Source organism: Argiope bruennichi, chromosome 3, assembly GCF_947563725.1.
Source record: "Argiope bruennichi chromosome 3, qqArgBrue1.1, whole genome shotgun sequence".
Classification (NCBI taxonomy): domain Eukaryota; kingdom Metazoa; phylum Arthropoda; class Arachnida; order Araneae; family Araneidae; genus Argiope; species Argiope bruennichi.
The window spans coordinates 74,839,582-74,860,719 of NC_079153.1; the positions used below are offsets into that span (position 1 = coordinate 74,839,582).

Consider the following 21,138-nt stretch of genomic DNA (forward strand, 5'->3'; position numbering starts at 1 on the left):
TATGATTGATTTTTAGGTAATATTTTAATTAAAGTGATTATAGATTATGTCAAAAGAATTGATTTCCAACTGAACACTCTATTTCAAATTGTCTAAATGATATATATGTTCTACATTTATTAAATGAGTGTTTTCTTTTGCACCTCCTTAACATTTATAATTAGTCTTTATTCAAGAAAATAAAATAAACTGCTATTCCACCTCTTATTAAGTTACACGGACATTTGATTTTTTTTAAATGAATTATGTTATGTTGTAGTGGCAACTCATTGTATTGGATAAAATCAGATTGAATGTCAGAGACTACTCAACTCTTGTTTTGAATCTGGTGTAATCAGTTTACTTTCTTATTTTGATGCATGTCAATTGGGAATCCAAATGTTTCTTCATGTAAATAGTTGCATGATTGTGTTGTAAATAAAGTTAGTATTTTTCTAAATTGCCTCATGAAGATGGATACATAAATCATACACTTCACAGCACAACACATTCGTAACATTTCCATGTAGTATGTTTTTATATTATTTTAGCTATTTAACAGCATTTTTCAAAATAGATTTTTTTTTCATTTTTCAGTTAATGTAATTTCTCTCTCTTTTTTATTTTTATTTTTTTTCTGTTAGATGCTGAGTATATCATGTCCAACACTTGCAATAGCTGAAAGTATGGCAGATCTTATTGATGGTTATTGCAGACTAGTTCATAAAACACAAACATCTTTCTGGAATAAGAGGAGTATGTGTAATTTTTACTGAGTATTAAATAATCTTTACAAAAAATTTGCTCTCTAGTATAGTGTTTAAAAAATCTAATATTTAAATTTTTTATTTTCAGATGACCGAACAGGAAGCTTAAAGTAAGAATTTATTTTTCATAATATTAGTTAAAATAGTTTAATTTAAATCAGTATTAATCTTTTCCATATTATTGAAATTGGAAGTTTTTATTGAGTTCTTAACATTATATTATTTTTTCAGTTCACCAAATAGTGATAATGCTGATAATAATTCTGGTAAAAAAGAAATTGTTTTCCGAGGTGGGTTCATTAAGTTTATTTCAAAGCTATCTACCTTAATTGCTGTTTTTATACATACTTAACTAGTATCAAGCTTCCTTTTTTAAAAAAAAAAGATGGCAGATAAAACTTAAGATTCAACCAAATAAATACTATAAACTTATAAAATTCTAAAAATGGAATGAATTCTTAGATGATTTCAAAACACTTATAGCTATTGAAAGAGAATGTCCAATATAATTGTATAAAAAATAATAATAAAGAATTTAGATGCAAACAAGACAAAAAAAATAGATGAAAATTTACGAATTTGGTTTTATGATTAAAAACTTCAACGTTTGTTAGTTTTTAAAATAACTCTAATGTTGACAGAATAGCAAATAAATCCTGTTACCAGTGGCCAATTCTCAAATGTTACATTTGAACCTATTGCTATGTTAACCAAGACATCTGGTAGCTTGATTGTAAAATTGAGATTAAAGATTCTAGGTTCAAAACCTGAATCCTCTAATGCATATCTACCATTTATGTATGTTAAAGCTGACATTGAGGGTCAAAAATTCCTTTTGCTGGTATACTGCAGAAGTTTGGTAGAAGGTGTGCTGGTTTAAAAATTGTCTTCTGGCTAGAATTCAATAGGATGAAATTAATCCCAAAATAATCTAGTTTTGCTTCAAGATGGAATATTAATCTAACTGAATTATACTTCTTTCCATATTATACAAAAAAATTAAATTTTATTTAAAAATATTAAAATAAGAAATAAATATGCCTGTATTACAAAAGGCTGTAATTTATTAATTTAATGTCCTAATGTTTTGTTTACTCTCTGCTATATTCTAACTTGCTTTGTTAAAAAAAAAATTGCTTCTTTAAAATTGTTCTTAAATTTCAAATCAAATAAAAGAAATAATAAAATCTGACTAATTGTTCAGTGGAATTGAATGCAATTTTATCAAAAAGATTTTCTTTTGTTTAAAAAATATCTGCAATGCCAAATTTTCAATGAGCTAAATAATTTTAAAATTTGAAATTAAAATATTGAAAAATTACTCGTGGACCTAATATCAAATAATAAATTTGAATGTCGTATTCATCTGTTTGAGCCTTCCAAATATTATTGTACTCTTTATTAGTCTTCATTCTCTCGACCATCTGCTTTTTTATGAAGAAGATTGTAGAATAGCTTTAGATGGGAAGAGACAAGCAACTTTGTAACTTTTATGTTGCACCAAGGAGATCGCAATTTTTTTAAAAAAAATTTTTATACTTCTTTAGTATCTGAGCTTTACTAATATATTCAATCGTAAAATTTTTAAGGTTATAAGCTGAAATTAAATATTGGAAAGTATTATTCAATTTTTTAAAAAAAAGTGAGTAATCCATTAACCCATTTTTCTACAAACTTTTGAATGCAATAATACAACTACATTTTCCTATAGAACAAAATGTAGTATCATCTAATTAGATGATATGTATATAATATAGCACAGTTAAAAAATTGCTTGATTATACAAAATATCATACAGTTAAAAATAGTTTTAAGATCATTTTTATGCAGTAATTCTTTTTTAAGTCATTTGCAAAAACAATAATAATAATTAAAACTTTAGGAAAATGACTCTAAAATATATTTGCATAAATCAGACAGCTCTTAATCCTGCACTCTTTTGAGAAAACAACAAAACTTTGATGTTTCCAAATTTAGGGGTTTTTTTTAATTATTATTTGTTTGAAAAGCATCTTAAAAACCATTAAAATATCCCAAAAAATATTTAAGAATTCTTTTTATATTTCTTAATCATAATGAAAATATTTTTCTTCTGTTATCAGGAGATTCTAGTGATTTGATTGATGATGAAGGAGACTATTCAACACCAGTTGGTAAATAACAATTAAAATAACAATTTTTTTTTTATTTTTCAAATTTTTTCTTAGAAGATAAAACCTTAATTTCTAATTTTGGTATTACAGCTCGTGATTATGAATTAAATCGTGCTGATATTACACTGGAAGAAATAATTGGTGAAGGTCAGTTTGGAGATGTTCATAAAGGCACATATAAATCAAAAGTGAGTTTATTTGTATTCATTTTATATTATAAAATATTTTATACAAAATTTGTATTTATAATTTTATAAGTAAAAAAAAATTAATTGTCTTATTAATCTAAAACTTTATAGGATTCATTGAGTATTCCTGTTGCAGTTAAAACATGTAAAGTCGAAAGTGAAGAATCTGTAGGTGAAAAGTTTTTAGAAGAAGCATGTAAGTTAAATTTAATAAGTTAATTATGAATAATTATTTACTATTTTATATTTTTTTATTTGGAAATAAGGAAATTTGAAATATTATACACCATTAAATTCCATGTTGTTAGTATATATTTTAATTACTTTATTTATTTGTTTTTGTTGTTTTTTTAAATTTTCATAGTACAAAAGAAATTATCTTTAATAGTTGAATTCTTTTGAAATTGTTTTTACATCAAACTATTGCATATATATAATAGGATTAATTTTCATCATGGATTCAAAATAATGATAATTAAACAGTACCATTGTTTGGTCATAGAGATAAGTAATTTTATTATTTGTTTTAATCGTTCAGATATCATGCAACAGTTTGATCATCCTCATATAACCAGGCTAATTGGTATTTGTTCTGAATCTCCCATCTGGATTGTAATGGAACTTGCCAAACATGGAGAGGTCAGTACATTCCCATTTTTGTTGTTGCTTCTTTGTTAGTGTGTGTGTATAATGATTTTAGATAGTTATAACATCTGTATTTTTTTTTTCTTCTTTATTTTAGATGAGGGCTTATCTGCAAAACAATCAGTCCAAATTGGAATTAGCAACATTAATTTTATATGCTTACCAGCTGAGTACAGCTTTATCTTATTTGGAATGTAGAAAATTTGTTCACAGGTAATTGTTACATATTAATTTCAAAAAAGTTTTTTTATTTCTTTTTTAAACTGTGGTTTATTTATACTTGCTTTTTTTCCTACTTTTTTTCATATATATTTTCAAAATTATTATTGATATTTTACATAGTATTGGATGGACAAAGTATATATTTATAATGTGAAGGATATTATCTAAAAAAGATTTTTGTCATTTCTTATTCTAATTCAGTATTAAAAATAATAATCAGAATGTTTTATATTTTATAACATTATTTTTTAGAGAGTTGAATAATTTACATAGTCATTTGACTGAATTTTTTTTATTAATGAGTTGCAGTCATTTTCATCCTTGAATGAAAATTGTCACTAATGGAAGATGATAATGTTATCTCGTGGAAATAAAATCTAGTTTATGATATGCTTATCCAGTTATGATAAATTTTTTTCTTTTTAATTATAACAATAACAACATTTCCTCGATTTTAATAGTTTCTGAAGGATCAGTGAAACAATACTGCATGCAGGTGGAAAGCATAAATGGAAGAAGAAAGAAACTATTTTTATTAATATTGTTATTTAAACTTAATTTAAATGTGACCAACAAAAATACTGTAAATGATGATAACATAAAAAAGGAAATTTGAATGAAATATAAATGACAATTCTGCGAGAAACAGTCAGTGAAAAATGTGTTTATAATCTAATAAAAATAACAAAATTATTGAATAAATTGTAATTGATAGCAGGATGAAAATAAATTTAATGTTTAATTCTTTTTTAAACAGATTTTATTAAATTGTTTATATACATGTTAAAACAAATAATGTGAGTAAGGAAAATAATTTTTCATTTATATGAGATTCTTTTTTTTTTTTTGTCACTCTCCCTCTTTTTTTTTTTTTTTTCCACTGCCCTTTATTATTGTGCAATGTAATAAAATTTAAACACATTAGCATATTTGAACATAAAAGTTAAAGAAGAGATAAAAGTTTTTATTTTGATAATACATAGTAACATGACAATATAAAATTCAAATTAAAACTGGAAATAAAATAAGAAAATACTAGCAGGAAAAAAATGAAATGAACAACTTATTCAAGAAAAATGGAAGGACTTCTAGGCTGAAATATAATATTTTTGACTTGATTTGTCTATTTTTTTAAATTTATTCACAATATAGCAATAAATATGTAGTATGCATGAAAAACATATTTAAGATTGCCACAACAAACTTGTATACATATCCAGTAATGCTGAAACAATGAGCAGTATTATAAAATATACTTCAAAATTAACTATTTATTAAAATTATAGTAAAAATTGAATAAAAACAAATATCTCAGAAAAAAACTTTTTTTTTTTAATTTTAAAATGGATTAAAAATATTTTTACTCAATAATATGCTAAATTGAATTTAAAATTTTGTAAAAAAAAATTCTTCCTGGAAGCCACAGTTTAATGTCAGCCTTTAAGCATTATTTGTTAGAGAGAGACTTGGATTGACTCTGAATAGTGAATTCTGCACATTAATTGGCATGTTAAGTAATAAATATTTATATACTTTTTTTCAGAGATATTGCTGCTCGAAATGTTTTGGTGTCTGCAAGAGATTGTGTAAAATTAGCTGACTTTGGGTTGTCTCGTTGGGTTGAAGATCAGTCCTATTACAAGGCATCAAAAGGCAAACTACCCATCAAGTGGATGGCTCCTGAGTCTATCAATTTTAGAAGATTCACGACAGCTAGTGATGTGTGGATGTTTGGTAAGAATTAAATAAATATTTTTTTTTATGGATGGAACTGATAGAATTTTATAAAAATAGATTTGATTTTGGAAACTAACTATTAACTTAATTATTTTCAATTGTATTGTGACATTCTTCATTTGAATTCAACTATTTTATTTTTCAATTTAAATCTTTCATATAGATATTGAAATATAAGTGAATAAAATCTAAATGTTATGATAGCCATTGATTTCAATTAGAAAACCTATGTATAATATATTTTTTTTTATTTTAATCTTGATATATCAAGTGTTAATATATAAATTCAAAGAAATGTAATAATGAATATATTATTTCCAAATTAGATTCTAACACCTATATTCTTATAATATATATATAATCTTATGATTAAAAGAAAGATACACTTTCTATATACCAGCTAAAATTTCTATCCAACAAACAAAAATTTTCATGTAATGAAAATTACTCTTATATATTCAGTTAAAAAGTGATAATCAGTTTTGTTCCTAAGAAAGAATATGAATTAAGGGGGAAATCATTTCACTGATTCTTACTACTTTAGAAATTTTCAGTACACCAGAAATCATTTACAAAAAAAAAAAAAAAAGTTTTTTTAATTATATGTTATTATTAGCTTTTGTTGTACAATCCCTTTTCTAACTTTGAGCAAGATTTTTACTTTAAATTCAGCTTAGGTTTAAATTTTTTACAATCATTATAGTTCCAAAACAGAAATCATTCACAAAATTAATTATTTTTTACAGTTTTTCACTTAATTATTTTTCACAGTTTAAATATGAAAAATAAGTTAAACTTAATAAATGTTGTGGGAAATGGGATAAAAAATAAAGACATAACAAAAATGGGGGGGGAGGACAATTCAAAAAATAAAATCATTGCTATTTATACATTTTTTTAAAATAAATTTCTTTGATATCTTAATTTTTTTGAAGTCTATTTTAATCCTATTTAACCATGGATTTTTTTTTTTTTTTTTTTTTTGTGAAAAAATGTGATATGCTTGTAATAAGTATTTTTGTATATTGAAATTTCTGTATATTGAATAATTTTCCAAGAATATTCAGATTGATTATATTGTGATTCAGCTGTATTTTTTAATTTAATTTATAAATAAAGTTTTTCTTATTAATTTCAGGTGTTTGCATGTGGGAGATTTTAATGTTTGGTGTTAAGCCATTTCAAGGTGTCCGTAATAATGATGTCATTGTGAAAATAGAGAATGGAGAAAGGCTGCCTTTACCTCCAAATTGTCCACCCAGACTTTACAGCTTGATGTCTCAGTGCTGGTCTTATGAACCATCTAAACGGCCTAGCTTCAAAGAGATGAAGCATGTCTTACGGTAATTATTTAATTTTCTGTCCTAACAATAGTTTTTTATTTTATTCATAATTATGCAGAACTCTGAATTAATATTAGTTTTTTTGAAAGAGGGGTGTTTAAATAGAAATTTTTTTTACCTAGGATCTTGCTTAATTTTTTTTCAAAAGACGTTTTATGTCTTGCTTTTAAATATTAATTTTGTAAAGGCAGCTGAAAGGTTACAAAGCAATTGCAGTCTTAAATTCAAATAATATTTTTCAATTATACATCTTTAGAATACAGCAATATTTGATTTTCTTTGATAATTCCTTTTTTATTTTTTCAGATCACTTTTCTCCATCTTTTTTCTTTCTTCCCCAACAATTTAAGGATTTTTTTATTATTGAATAATTTGTTTAGTGTTAATATATCTTACAATATACTTTTTCCCCCTATATAGAGAAATTTTAGAAGATGAAAGAACACAAATAGAAGATACTCTAAGAAGAGAAAATAGAAGAGTTCAAGCCATGTCATGGGGTGAAAAAGTTTATCATTATACTTCTTAGAAAATTATTTTGGGAACTGCTTGTGTATTTATAAAAGAATAATATTTCTATTCTAATATTTCTATGTGAATTTTTCTGTAGGATCCTCAAGCTCTGATGAACCTCCACCAAAGGTTTGTATTGAATTTAAATTTGTAGTATACTGCTAGAAATATTTTTTTATTGTGTGATACTTTTCACCATTAAACCATTGCTTTTTGATAGATTCTAAACATGTGTGAATACAAAACGTATTATTGCTGATCAGTTACTTCCGCTGGGATGTTATGATTAAAAAACTCAACCCTTTTAAACCATATTTTTTCTGACCAAAATAATAATAAGGGATGCTTTAATTATTAGCACTGTGCACGTAAATACTCATATACATTTTTGTAGTTTCTAATTTATATTGATTAGATTTTTCCCCTATAAAATAGCCTTCAAGACATCAAGTAGATATTGTAGCCCCACCTGTGGAACCTACTACTTACATTGTAGCTCCTAATCCTGAAGTTCTTGCACAGCTTATCCAGGAAAATGCCAACAGCCTTCCTCCTGCATGGGCTTATGTTGCTCCTGCATCTCCTGCTAATACCTTTACTGTGCAAAGATTAAGCGAATCTGAAGATGAAGGTGGAAGATCAGAAGACAATGCACAGGTTATATATGATTTCGTTGATTCGTTTTAAATCATATTGTTTTGTTTTATTCATATTCGAATTAATTTGAATGTCCAATGTTACATCATTTAATGGCTCTGGTTGGATATTTGTTTTTAATTATTTTTAATGCCATTTCACAATTTTTATTCAGTTTTACATATTTTTCACTACCAACTTAATAATTTTAGATTTCATTAATTTTTTAATTGGGTAAAAATTGATTCTTCTTTTTATTTTGAACTCATTATAATCGTATTGTTTTAGGAATCTGCACTGTCAAAGGATCAAGTCTTGGAAACCAAAGTAGAGCACTTGGTGCAAAGATGCCAAGAATTCAATTTAGAGCAGGTATTTCTCCATACAATTATTTTTAGAAGATAAAATTAAATTAGGGCTTTAGAAAATGTTTGTTTATGAATTTATTAGGATAAATTTTTATTAAATGTATTTATTTATATGCCCTGCAAAAAGAAATAAATATGCTAGATATAATATATACCCTCATTCATCATAGAACTTCTTATTTATTGATTTTTTAATCCTTAATTTAAAAACTGAAACTCCATTTGATATGATTGGGAATTAGAATATTTATAAGTAAAAGAATTTAATAAAAATTAAATTCAATGCATATTTTAATGACAATTGTATCTTTAGTTACAATTTACAACAACACTCTCTATTTATATTTTAGCGTTCTAACTATCCTTAAATTTGCATAGATTGTTTTATAATTTTTTTTATGTATTTATTTAACAAATTCTCTGACTTTCAAATTCTTCAAATCGTAAAAATTGTTTGTTGTATTCTTCGTTCATATTGTAAGAATAACTATATTCTGTTATTAATTTATTAAACAATGCGTGCAAATGACATTTATTTATGCAATGATAAAGCAGATTTTATGTATTTGTTTTTCTATAAAATTCATCTACTTGCACTGATATATGTTTCATTAGCAATAAAATTATAAAATATTGTGGAAAAAATGAAATGTAATTTTTTCTGACAGCTTTATTATTATCTGTGTAATTTTTAAAAAAGCCTTTTGTATCTTTAATTATGTAAATTTTAAGCAGACAAATAAATATAATAAACAATTTAGCTATATTTACATGCTTACATAGCTTAGAAACAATTTAAAAAATTATTTAACTAATATATATATATATACACAGTATCATATAAGCTATTGTGAGCATTCAAGTATAAATTTTGAAAATTTTCATTTCTGTGTTTGAAATACTCCCATCTTTGAAGTTAAATCAATCAGAATGCCATTCTACAAATAATCATATAGATATGAGGCAAAATTTCATTTGCTTTGTGATATTTGTTGATGAAGCATCAAATTATCAAAGTTGACAACTGCAATATAAAAGCTTTCTATTATTGAAATTACTGTTGTTGATAAAGTGTTTTTCACAGATCTTTCATTACAAATATGGAATTCATCCTCCTACAGAAATGGAATGTCATAAGTAGGTATGACAATGACAAAAATAAATAGCAATTTTCTGGAAACTAAAATTTTGATGGGATATGTACATCTGAATTAGCCATCTTAGTTTCAGCAAGTATTTGCTGATTGCCCTAGAAAATGAGCTAGGTAAACCAAACAAGAATGGAACTTATAACTTTTGAAAACTCCACATTGTACCATTAGGCATTTTGCCTAAATTATGAAATGAGTTTAGTGTGATATAAGTTGTGTTCATGTTTCTAATATCTGTTGTGTTTGTGAATTCATTATATTTATAGCTTTTCAGTATTATTTTTGGAGCCATTGGTCAGGTTAAACTAATTTTTCCTGCTTTTTAATATAACCTATCATTATGGGGTTTTCTTTTATATTGATTTCATGATAATTATAATTGCAGCTTTATTTGAAAGCAAAATATTTACTTGGATGTTGCAGTTTAAATTTATTTTCTCTAAAGTATATTTATACTTATATTTCTTTTGCATTCATTTAAAATAACTTTCAATAATGCTAATGTTTTAAGGCTCGAAAGAGGCTATCCTACAGTGATCATTCTCATGGCTCTGATTCTGAAAGTGCTAGTACTGTTCCTGGTTCTCCGACAATGCCAAATGAAGCTGAATGTCTTGGTAATTTTTTTTACTTCCATTTATTTAAATTATACTTGAATTTTGACATGTTGTTAAAAGCAATATTCATTTTTAATGAGCATAAGAACTGAAAACGGGAAATACAATTAAAACATTTTTCATCAATTTTATGAAAGTTTCTTTTTATGTAATGATTGCTTAAGTTATCTTAAAAAAACTAGTGGTTTTTATACTTCCCAGCAATGCCGTCTGATGTAATAAAACACTATCGTAATTATTAATACAAAAACCAATAATAAAAAGTATTTTAATTTTTATGAACTGAAGCATTAAAATTAAGAAATCAGAAAAATCAAATGATTCAATATCTTTTTACTCTATATTACTTTCGTTAAAACTTATTGTAAGATGAAAGTAATAAAAATGTGCATTGCAAATAAATTATTTAGAGCTAAGAGGAAGTCAAACTAATTTCAATATTTGTCTCTTAATATCTTCAGTAGTCTTTCTCAGATTTACTTCTCTTTTATATCTCTCACTATTTCATTTTCCATTTTCCACTTATTTGGTGGCAGGATATCAATTTTTTGAATATTCTTTTTAACATTAAATCATTCACTTTAAAATTAGAAATTTCATTGACACCAAAGAGGATGCTAAAGATCAAAGGTTTCTGTAAATTTGTTCGATATGATAGCAACTAATAACATCAAAAACCTATTAATTTCATACTCATCACTTTACTTTCATTCATATGTCTTCTATATAAATAATCATTTCTGGTAATCCTTACAAAATGATGTAACTCCTGTTTCTGAAATAAAATGCAAAATTATTAAAGATTTAAAATTAGAACTCTGCTATTTTTATTCAATTCTGACTGTTTATAAAGCAATACATCATTATTTATTTGTAGTTCTGATTGTTAAAAATTTGCAATCAATGAATATTGATTTTAATATTTGTCTTTTATTTTCATTGCTTCTGAAATACAATCTAAGATAATTTCTTTAATTAAGAACAAAATTTATCTTAATTTAAAAGAAGTTCTATGCACATATTGCTGATTTTGAAGAATGGAAAGATTTTACATTTTATTTAGGACTAGCCGCCTTTGGCAACCAACCGGTTCGCCAATCTTAATGTTCGTTAAAATTTTAATAATTAAATATTTTAAGCAATTCCTACTTTAATAGATTCTTCATCAAAATATTTTAAAACTTCAAACTTTGATAGTCATATAATTCACTCATAATATTATAAAGGCCTTCAGTCATACAGTAATATGTATCTCTCTATTTTTCTATTAGCTCTCGTAGAATTTATGCTTTAAAATAAAGTGGAAAGAATTAATCTACAATTAATATAATAATATTTTTTACTGAAACAAAGCATTTTTTATAATATGATTACTGATAACTGAGTCACTGAGCGTTTAAACTTTATGGGCACTAAAGAATATTTTTCTTTTTATGTAATATCTCAAGAATTTGTCAACAAAATTTTCCCAGATTCATCATGAACAGATCGATTAATTAACAATGTTTAATTTTAAATGCATCAAACACTAAGAAAATAAAATGAATCGTTTAAAATAATCGGTCGAAAAGAGGTTTAAAAAACTACTTAAAAAACGATGTACTTAAAACTATAAGCATATACAAAAAATATATAACCAACATAAAAACAATTTACTTACAAAAGCATGCAACTAACCTAAAAATAATTTAAATCAAGATTCATCCGTTGATAATATTGTCAACAATCAGAACACAATGCGCATGCGTGAATTTTCAACGCCAGTTACGGTAACGCAAATGCGTGAATTTTTCTACGCCAGTTGGGGAAACGCTATGCAGATTAGACATTTTTAATTTCCTTTATTCTGTGTTATTTTAATTCAAAAGTACTTCAGAATGAATCTGAAAGATCGATTAATTAACATTGTTTAATTTTAAATGCATAAAACATTAAGAAAATAAACAGAATCGTTTGAAATAATCGGCCGAAAAATGTTAACCCTAGCCTCATTACTGTTGGGGAAAAAAACTGAAGCCTTACTGATTTGGCGTTGGGGAAAATGAAAAGATTTTTGGCGGGAAAGTTATTTTTTAATTAATAATTAAAATTTTAATTAAAAATTCAAAAAAAGGGACCCCGACCTCTAAGGTATACATGTATCAAATTTGGTAACTGTAGGTCAAATGGTCTTTTCTGTAGAGCGCCACAAACACACACACATTGAGCTTTATATATAAGTATAGATATAGATAAAAAAACTGTGTTATCCTTCTGATTGATATTTAAAATTCTACTTCCAGATTCAGTTCCTGCTGAAAGAAAACTTTCAAATGGTTATGCTGAATCGCCTGTTACATCTGAAGCAGTGGTTAGTGAAATTATTTACTTTTTCCCCCCTGCAACATATCAACTTCAACTTTTGAAATTCTGATTCATTTTTGCATGTTATTAAGACTAATAAGTAATAATACTATGATGTATCTTTATTTTCCATACTATAATATTTTAAATAAGTTATGATTCTACAAGATATTTGAGAAGAGATTTAAAAACATGAGTTTTTTACAATTAATTTTAATACAAATGTATCATTTGAAAATCAAATTTTATTTGATTAATGAATTATTAAAATAATTTAAATCTTTTATTCCCAAATAATTTTTTTTTTCAAGCTGAAATAAAGTTTTGTAGTTTTAATGTTTATGGAATTAATACTTGTGGATATATGCTTCTTAAACTATATCTACAATTTTGATTTTATATTTATGTACAATTTATATGGTGGTTATAGGAAATGTTAGTCTTAAAAGATTTTCCTTCAAAAATGGCATTGTGTTTTTAACATTCAAGAATTTTGGAAAGTTTGGGCATAAAAAGTTTTCTAAGCATATAAACAGATAGTAAAAAAGCTTTATTAATTTTCATTCTTTAAATTTTATTTTAATTATAAAGTCTGTGTATGATTTAAAACTTAGACAAATTGTTTTGAGTAATAATTGGAATTGAAGATATATATTTTTTAATTAGCAAATGCTTTTGTAAGATACATTCTGTAAATTTGAATTTTAACACAAGTTATAGTCCGATTAAAAAAACAAAAGCATTGCTGTATACAAAATGAAAAAGTAGAAGTTTATGTGGATTTCATAAAAACAGTGAAGTTAAAGATAGTGAAGATAAATCTCACAAGGGGAGGGCACAAGGTTGAAAACTCAGTTCGGAATGAGATTTAGTATAAAGGTAGTATACATTCAGAATGCTCATTCATGAAAATATTAAAGTTCAATAGTCAGTCAATTTCAAGAAGATGGACCTCAAACTTTCTGCATAGCTTATATTCCAATAATGTGCCGCCATTGGAGTGATAGTATAGTGGTTAAGATACCGGCGTAGCAAATGGGGGACCTAAGTTCGATCCTGGGCTAGCATTTTTCGCTTTATTTAATTTTTTTCCCTATTTTATTTCAAATTAATTTAACAATTTACAAGCAGTTTTAATTAATCTGTTTTTTCCTCTTTTCATGTAAAAATAAATATTTTTTCTCCTAATTCATGGATTATAATTTAATTTTTAGAAGAAAAATAATTATAAGTATGAATGCATTTTTTAAATGTTCAGAATTGCTTCAATTAAATTAAAATGTTAAAGATAATTTCAATTAATATAATACTAATTTTTATATAAAAAAATAAATGTATTTTCTCTTAATATCTGAATTATAATTTTTTTTAAAATTAAGATATAGACATGTATTTCTTTTCATCAATCAAAAATGATTATCAACAAGAGAAAACTTAAAAGAAAAGAATTGATAAAAAAAACAAATTTAATTTGCCTTAAAAAAATATTGTTTTTCTTCAGAAAATCTGGCAATGCACAAAGCATATCGTATGTTACAAAAAATTTTGAGCCTTGTGCCTATGCATTCTATAACTTAACACCTGCTTTCTACTTTTTCTTTTCGATTTAACGTTTTGAATGTTTGCGGATATAATTTTATTTATTTCAGCTGTTCTGTTTAATTCCTAATATAAATATAGCTTCATGGAGTTATTATAAATAATTTATCTTTATTAAAATCCAAAAATTTGAAACTTTTAGTGATTTTTAAGATAAAAATAGTTATTTTGAAATATTTTTAAAGTTAAAATTATATTTATAATTAATTTAATTTTTAAGCGTTAGAATATAGTTATAATTCAAGAACAATATACATGAACGTAATTATTTTTCTTTAAAAAATAAGTTATAACTTATGTATTAAAAGAAAATACATTTGCTTTTCTCTGTAAAAAGGAGAATCATATTAATTGAAACCATTTTAAATTGTTAATTTAATTTAAGAAATTCTGAATATTTTTAAAAATGCATTCATATTTGTAATTGTATTTCTTCTAAAAATTAAATTGTAATCCACAAATTGGGAGAATAAATATTTATTTTTGCATAAAAAATGAAAAACATATTAATTAAAACTGTTTGTAAATTGTTAAATTAATTTGAAATAAATTTAAAAAATAATAAATATAAAAAAGCAAAAAATGCTAGTCCAGGATCAAATTTAGTTCTCCCATTTGTTATGCTGGTGTCTTAACCACTACTATTTACAGCTCGGCAACAGCGATACATTATTAATATATAAGCTATGGAGAAAGTTTGAGGATAATTTTCTCGAAATTTACTGGCTATTACGCTTTAATATTTTCGTGAATGAACATTCTGAATGTATACTACCTTTATACTAGATCTCATGCCGAACTGAATTTTCAACATCCTGCCCTCCCCTTGTCAGTTAAAGAAACACTTTACAACAAGGTGTGGAATCCATTACAATACTATCCATTTATTAATATTTTCTTTCTTCGTTAATTGCTTATAAATCCACTTTGAGCCTTTATAACATATTTAAATACTTATAAAAACGTTTTTATGTACCATTATCAATCTGAGCACTTTCTAAGTATTTAAATAGCTTCTTTAAGCTAAGTTTTAATAGCTAAGTATTTAATAGCGTCAAAAATTTCTAAAAAATATTCAAATTGATGACTTCCTGAGTTTTATGTTGAATTTTCCAAGAAAAATCTCTGATAAGTATAATTTAGAATCCCAAAGTACAATAAAAAATTTGATGCATATGGAGAAGAAAAGATTTGTATGATAAATTGTTCAAGTTGGTATGAAAATATTTTCATATCTAATTTTATCATGATATTATACTAACATTAATATGTGTGTGTGTGTGTGTGTGCGCACACGCGCAATTCATTCATGATTGTAATTGGAGATATGCACTCTAAACATAAGTAAATATTTGAGTGACACAACTCGTAGACGAGTGATTTAAAATATATTTCCATTCATTAGATCAAATTATCTTTTCTGTATATGGCAATAGTTTTTTAATTCATAAACAATTAAATATTTAGTTAACTGCTAAGGTATATTCTCTAAATCAAATCTTATTCTTCATAGTTTTGCACAATTGTTGTGCTTCATAATTTTTTTTTAATTACATGAAAATGTATTTAGTAGTTTGGAATTTTATAGTGGGCAAATTATTTAAGAATTTTAACTTTTATATAATACTCTAGATCAGTGCACTGTTCAATGCCTTTTTTACTCAATATTTAGTATAAATAGTTAGCCTAGTTCTGTAAAAGTTATTTTTTATTGATAATTCCTTTATTACAATAAAAAATTCTTGATTGTGCCTTTTATATCAAAAAAGAAGTTGGCAATTGGGATTGATTAAATAATTGTGTACTATATAAATATACAGAACTCATTATAAAGTGAATGTTGAAACTAGAACACTTCTGCTGTTTTCTACATTGAAATATTTGATCTTTAAAATAAATGAATTAATTTTGTTAATATTGTTAAGAGGATAAATTTTTGATTTAAAGAAAAATAAATTATTTACTAATCAGAGCATCCACCATTTTTTGTGTGTAATTAAATAATATAAAACCTTAATTATTTTATTCCTCATTTAAAAATAATTTTTATGATTGAACAGGATTTTTTTTTCTTTTTCCTGTGCAGTTATTTGTTACATTAAAAATTGTGTTCAAGTTCCAAAATTTCATGAGCTGTTCCTGATTTATTATTAATTCTTTTAGCCCATTGCTAAACCAATGAGTCCTACTTCTTCTGTGTCCTCTCCTTTTCAAGCAAATGCTGGAGGCCATGGAAATGATCCTATCTATGAATGCACCACCAGTGTTGTACGTTCTGTCATGCAGCTATTACAAGGAGTGCAGAAAGGTCAACATTCAGAATATTTGGAGCTAGTAAAGGTATTTTAGATGTTTTTCCCCTGAAAAAATTGAGTATTAATTAATATAATTATAATTTTTAGTCTGCTCAAGTTTTTTTTTTTTTTTTTTTTTTACAAACATTTTATCTTATCCTGGTATATAATTTTTCCCTTTAAATGTCTAAAATAATTTATTACTGTATAAAGTTATTATGTGTAATCAATTTTTTTAAATCTAAATGTTCAGTTTTCTTATTATATTCCTATTCTGCAACAACATCTAATTTTTTTAATGTGAGCATCTTTTTAATTTATCTATAATTTTTTTTCTCTTTTACTTGTAGTTAAAAGTAGACATTTGAGTAAAATTTAAATCTTTGATTAATTTATTTTCTAAGCAAATTTTGCTAGAATAATTAATAGTAATATTAAATGTGTAAATTCTTTTTTTGGCTAATATGAACATCATTAAATAGCAATTCATCAATAAATTATCTTTTATATTTTTACCATATCCATTTTTATTATAATTTTGTGTGCATGTGTATGATATTTTTAAATCTAATTTAAACCTTAATTTCCTAATTTTAATTTAGCCCACACTAACTTCATTCTAAAATGTTTAACATGTAAATGTTAATGACTTATGTATGCTTCAAATGAATGGATAAAAATCCCAAACACTTGCACATACTTTTCAAAGATACTTAAGATTCCCTTGCCTAAATTGATACATGGCGAAGAAATCCCTATCAGAATCTTACAGTTATAGCTCTGAAGTGAAAAATTTCAGCCACTTTGTTCTTGTATCATGACGTAAACAGACATCAGTTTATCAGTGCCTCCCTTCTGTACTGTATGACTCCGTGTGAAATAAATAGAAATTAAAATTTCAAAAATTTCTTCTTTTCGATCATGCATTTGCAAAATTATGTTTATATTCCCACTACTTATCTAAAAGTAATAATTAATAGTAATTTAGTCATGAATTTTTACAGAATGTTGGAATTGAACTAAGGAATCTTCTTGCTGCTGTGGATCACATTGTCCCTTCTCTGCCATCCTGGTCACATAAAGAGGTATAATTTCCATATTCATCAAGAAAATCTCAGACTCCTGATATTATAGTAGAATTCCATAAACTCAATGTAGAGTAAGAAGGAAGTAGAAAACTGCTAGACAATTACAAAAATGAGAAAGAGAATATCATTTTATTGGAATTCAATAACTTGTTGAATGATATGAATTGAATAATGTTTTGATAAATGTAAGGTATTTAAGAGTCAAATTAATAATTTTTTATCCAAATATTTAAATGCCTAATGGTTTTGTCAGAAATTGTGAAAAATTGAGATTCTGCTGCCATCCTATAAACAGATTACTGTTCAAAGATGATTTTCCTTGAATAAAAATACTAAACTTTATAACCTTCAAAAAAAGCATTTGATTTTAGATGAATTGTGAAAATTTGATTAAAAAAATTTTATATCATGAAAAAATTGATTGTATTAAGGGGGGGAAACATTGTTTTGATATGTCAAATACAAGGGCATGCAAAGATTACAATTTGCAAGGAATTAGATAAAAATAAATTCGTAGTCTATAAATTATAGTGTTTAAGAATCAAAAAGGTGTAAATTTGAAATAGTTTCTACACTACAAAAGTATTTAAATAAATAATTGATGAGGTAATGAAAAATAGAGACTTCCAATGCACAACAGAATCAATAATTTTAGAAAGTGAAAATTTAACAGAACAACTAAAAGTGTAAATTTAAAAAAACTTATGGCATATTTTTCCCCCAGTTCATTTGTTTTAATGTAAATAAAGGTTTCTTGATTTTTGTCCGGTTTCTGCACTTTTCCTTTCATTCTCTGAAGCATTGATCGAAAGTAACATTGCAGATTTTTATGCGTTTAGCATTTAGCTCATTAATGAATTTTGTTCAGCTAAAATGGGAATGTAATTATGAAGAAAGCATCTGGAGTAGTTAGTATGAAATAATATCTAACATTTAGTAGTAGCTGTATGATGGCTAACAATGACAGCATTTGCATTGTGATCACAAAACCTGCTTTGACCAGTATATTTTAATTTATTAACTGCAAAACAGGCATAATAGATATCTTTTGTGTTGTCCAATTAAGCATCTGGAAGTTTTAAACAAGAAAACAACTGTGCATTTGAACGTGTGTAATGAAAACATTTGAATTAAATTTATTAGTTGCATTTTTATGTATAAAAATATTTTATATTATATATTTATACTGAATTTAAATATAATATATAAATTTAGAGTTCTTTAAATTTTTTCTTATGAAAGGATGGGAACCCTGTTATTTCTTTTACTAGTTTTCTTGCTTTTATATAAAAAGCCACAGATTTTGGTTATTGTGTATAAATAAGATACATACTCATGCAGTATGACAATAAGAGACTTTTCATATGCTTGCAATTTTGTTGTTTTCACTGTAATGTTAGGAGAAAAATTACTACTTCTTTTTACTTACTTTTATTTAAAGTATTTGAAGAGAAAGTATTGCAGTTGTGAAAATATTCAATACAAAAGTTTGACAAAATCTCCTTATTTTAGACTACCCTGAATTGGGGGGGGGGGGGGACTTTTTAAACATTAATCAGCCTTTGAACATAATAAAAATGCAATTAGGTAGAAGGATTAATTTGGTTTGCCTCATAGATTATATTCATAGTAAATTTCAGTCAGATTTTGTAGAAAAATGTCTACAGAAAATCTTTATCTATATGAGTTCATTAATTCACAATTCCTAAATGAATGAAGTTTGACATACATTTTTAACACCAAAATTGTAAAGTTCATCAAAATATTGAGTATCTCTAAATCTGTCTATTCATGATTATGTGAGCACAGTTTCTTAAAAACACAGTATACTAGATAAATGAAATTCAGTATCTTGTATTGACATTAAAATTGTAAATATGAATGAAATTTTGGAGCCAATCAACCAAAGCCAACAGATATAAATGTATATTTGATTAGCTGCATAAAGAAGCTTAATATGAAGCTTTCTATGTTGTGCATGCTTAAAAGAATATACAGAGAACACTCATGAAGACTAAATAAATGCATAAAGATAATATTAAAATATATTGAACATATTTCTTGTAATAGATATATTTAAGGTATCGAATTTCAATATCAATGTGATGGACTATTTGTCTAAAGCATTCTCCTACATTTTAGATTGAAATGGCTCATGGTGTTCTTAGCAAAGATATGGTAAATCTGGTGCAGGCTATGAAACAAGCCCAACGATTTGCCCAAACTACACTAGATGGTGAGTATCGCAAGCATATGTTAGCCGCTGCCCACATTATTGCTGTAAATGCAAAAAATCTTTTAGATACAGTAGCCAATGTGAGAGCCCGCATGTTTTCTGGACTTGGTCCAGAGGATCCACTTCCACAACCTGTTGCAGAATCTCATAAAACAGAATCTGTCATTGCACAGGAGAGTCATATAAATCAAGCTGTTGAATCATCCTATTATAATGTTCAGAGTGAACTTGTGAATACTGACCATGCTGAAATGTCTAAACAGACTGGTGGACCTGGAACTTTTGTTACATAGTGCTCTGCTATTTTCATTGCAACCTAGATTGTTTAAGAGTCAATGCTTAAAGAACAAAATTTATATAAGTCATATTGTATGTTTTCTCATATCCCTCTGTTAGTCAATTCTATTCTTTCTGATAGATTTTTATTCTTGTTCTTAAACAATTTCCCACTCTGAAAAAAAAAAGTCTTGTTTTGTCTTTCAACAAATTGTACAAATTTTTTCAGAATCATATTAGATGGCTGGGTAGTAAAAACTATTTATGTCCATTCTCATATTTGTTTATAATTTCTTCAAATATTGCATTTATTCTCCATAGAAATCATGTATTGTGTATATTCATATTTTGGACCAGTTTTGCTGTTTTAATATTCTTGAAAATGCAGCTATTTCATTTATATTTGTCTTCATTTCAGATTGTATTTAGTTTTAATTAACTTTCATATACCAAAAATGAATTGATTTATTTAATAGTTCCTGTATTTTGTGTACTTTTTTTGCCTCATTTCTGTCATTTGTACTAATTGCATATGTTTTGAAACTTCTGTATCAGCAAGTCTGTAGAAACTAAAATACTTGCATTGGTTTCAAATGTTTTGAAAAGTCATATTTTATTTTCTCACAATATGGCAAATGAAGTATAGATAACGTGCAATATTTTCAACTTAAAAGATTATTCGATATTTAATATTTTTTTTATTTTATAGATATATTAAATTATATTATTTTCTGGTTACAAAGCAAGCCTAATATATTTTCAATATTTTTTAAAATTTTATTCATGGAATAATAATTGCATAATTTGTTTAGATCTGAAAGAAAACACTTTAAAAACTCTTAATTTCCTGAAGCCTCATCTTGATTATGGTAATTAGCTGTTTTTCTTTCCTTCCAATATTTAAAGAAATTAACTCATAAATATCCAATTAATTTAAACCATAAATTACTTTAACATTCTTTTAAATTGTATTAAAGACATTG

The 21,138-nt window shown here is 25.4% G+C and overlaps 1 protein-coding gene across 1 annotated transcript in view; it reads left to right on the forward strand.

Moving 5' to 3' along the window:
- Window positions 1-21,006, forward strand: part of LOC129963421 (focal adhesion kinase 1-like) — a 33,215-nt gene extending 12,209 nt beyond the window's left edge. Inside the window, exons 10-28 of the mRNA XM_056077778.1 lie at window positions 624-735; window positions 835-856; window positions 978-1,036; window positions 2,849-2,899; window positions 2,990-3,087; window positions 3,199-3,283; window positions 3,626-3,726; window positions 3,830-3,945; window positions 5,498-5,688; window positions 6,830-7,034; window positions 7,455-7,534; window positions 7,645-7,676; window positions 7,983-8,204; window positions 8,472-8,555; window positions 10,214-10,319; window positions 12,602-12,669; window positions 16,425-16,601; window positions 17,560-17,640; window positions 19,786-21,006. Of these exons, the coding sequence (XP_055933753.1) occupies window positions 624-735; window positions 835-856; window positions 978-1,036; window positions 2,849-2,899; window positions 2,990-3,087; window positions 3,199-3,283; window positions 3,626-3,726; window positions 3,830-3,945; window positions 5,498-5,688; window positions 6,830-7,034; window positions 7,455-7,534; window positions 7,645-7,676; window positions 7,983-8,204; window positions 8,472-8,555; window positions 10,214-10,319; window positions 12,602-12,669; window positions 16,425-16,601; window positions 17,560-17,640; window positions 19,786-20,172 (2,277 nt within the window). The 3' untranslated portion in view covers window positions 20,173-21,006. The remainder of the gene's footprint in view (window positions 1-623; window positions 736-834; window positions 857-977; window positions 1,037-2,848; window positions 2,900-2,989; window positions 3,088-3,198; window positions 3,284-3,625; window positions 3,727-3,829; window positions 3,946-5,497; window positions 5,689-6,829; window positions 7,035-7,454; window positions 7,535-7,644; window positions 7,677-7,982; window positions 8,205-8,471; window positions 8,556-10,213; window positions 10,320-12,601; window positions 12,670-16,424; window positions 16,602-17,559; window positions 17,641-19,785) is intronic.
- The last annotated feature ends 132 nt before the right edge of the window (window positions 21,007-21,138 follow it).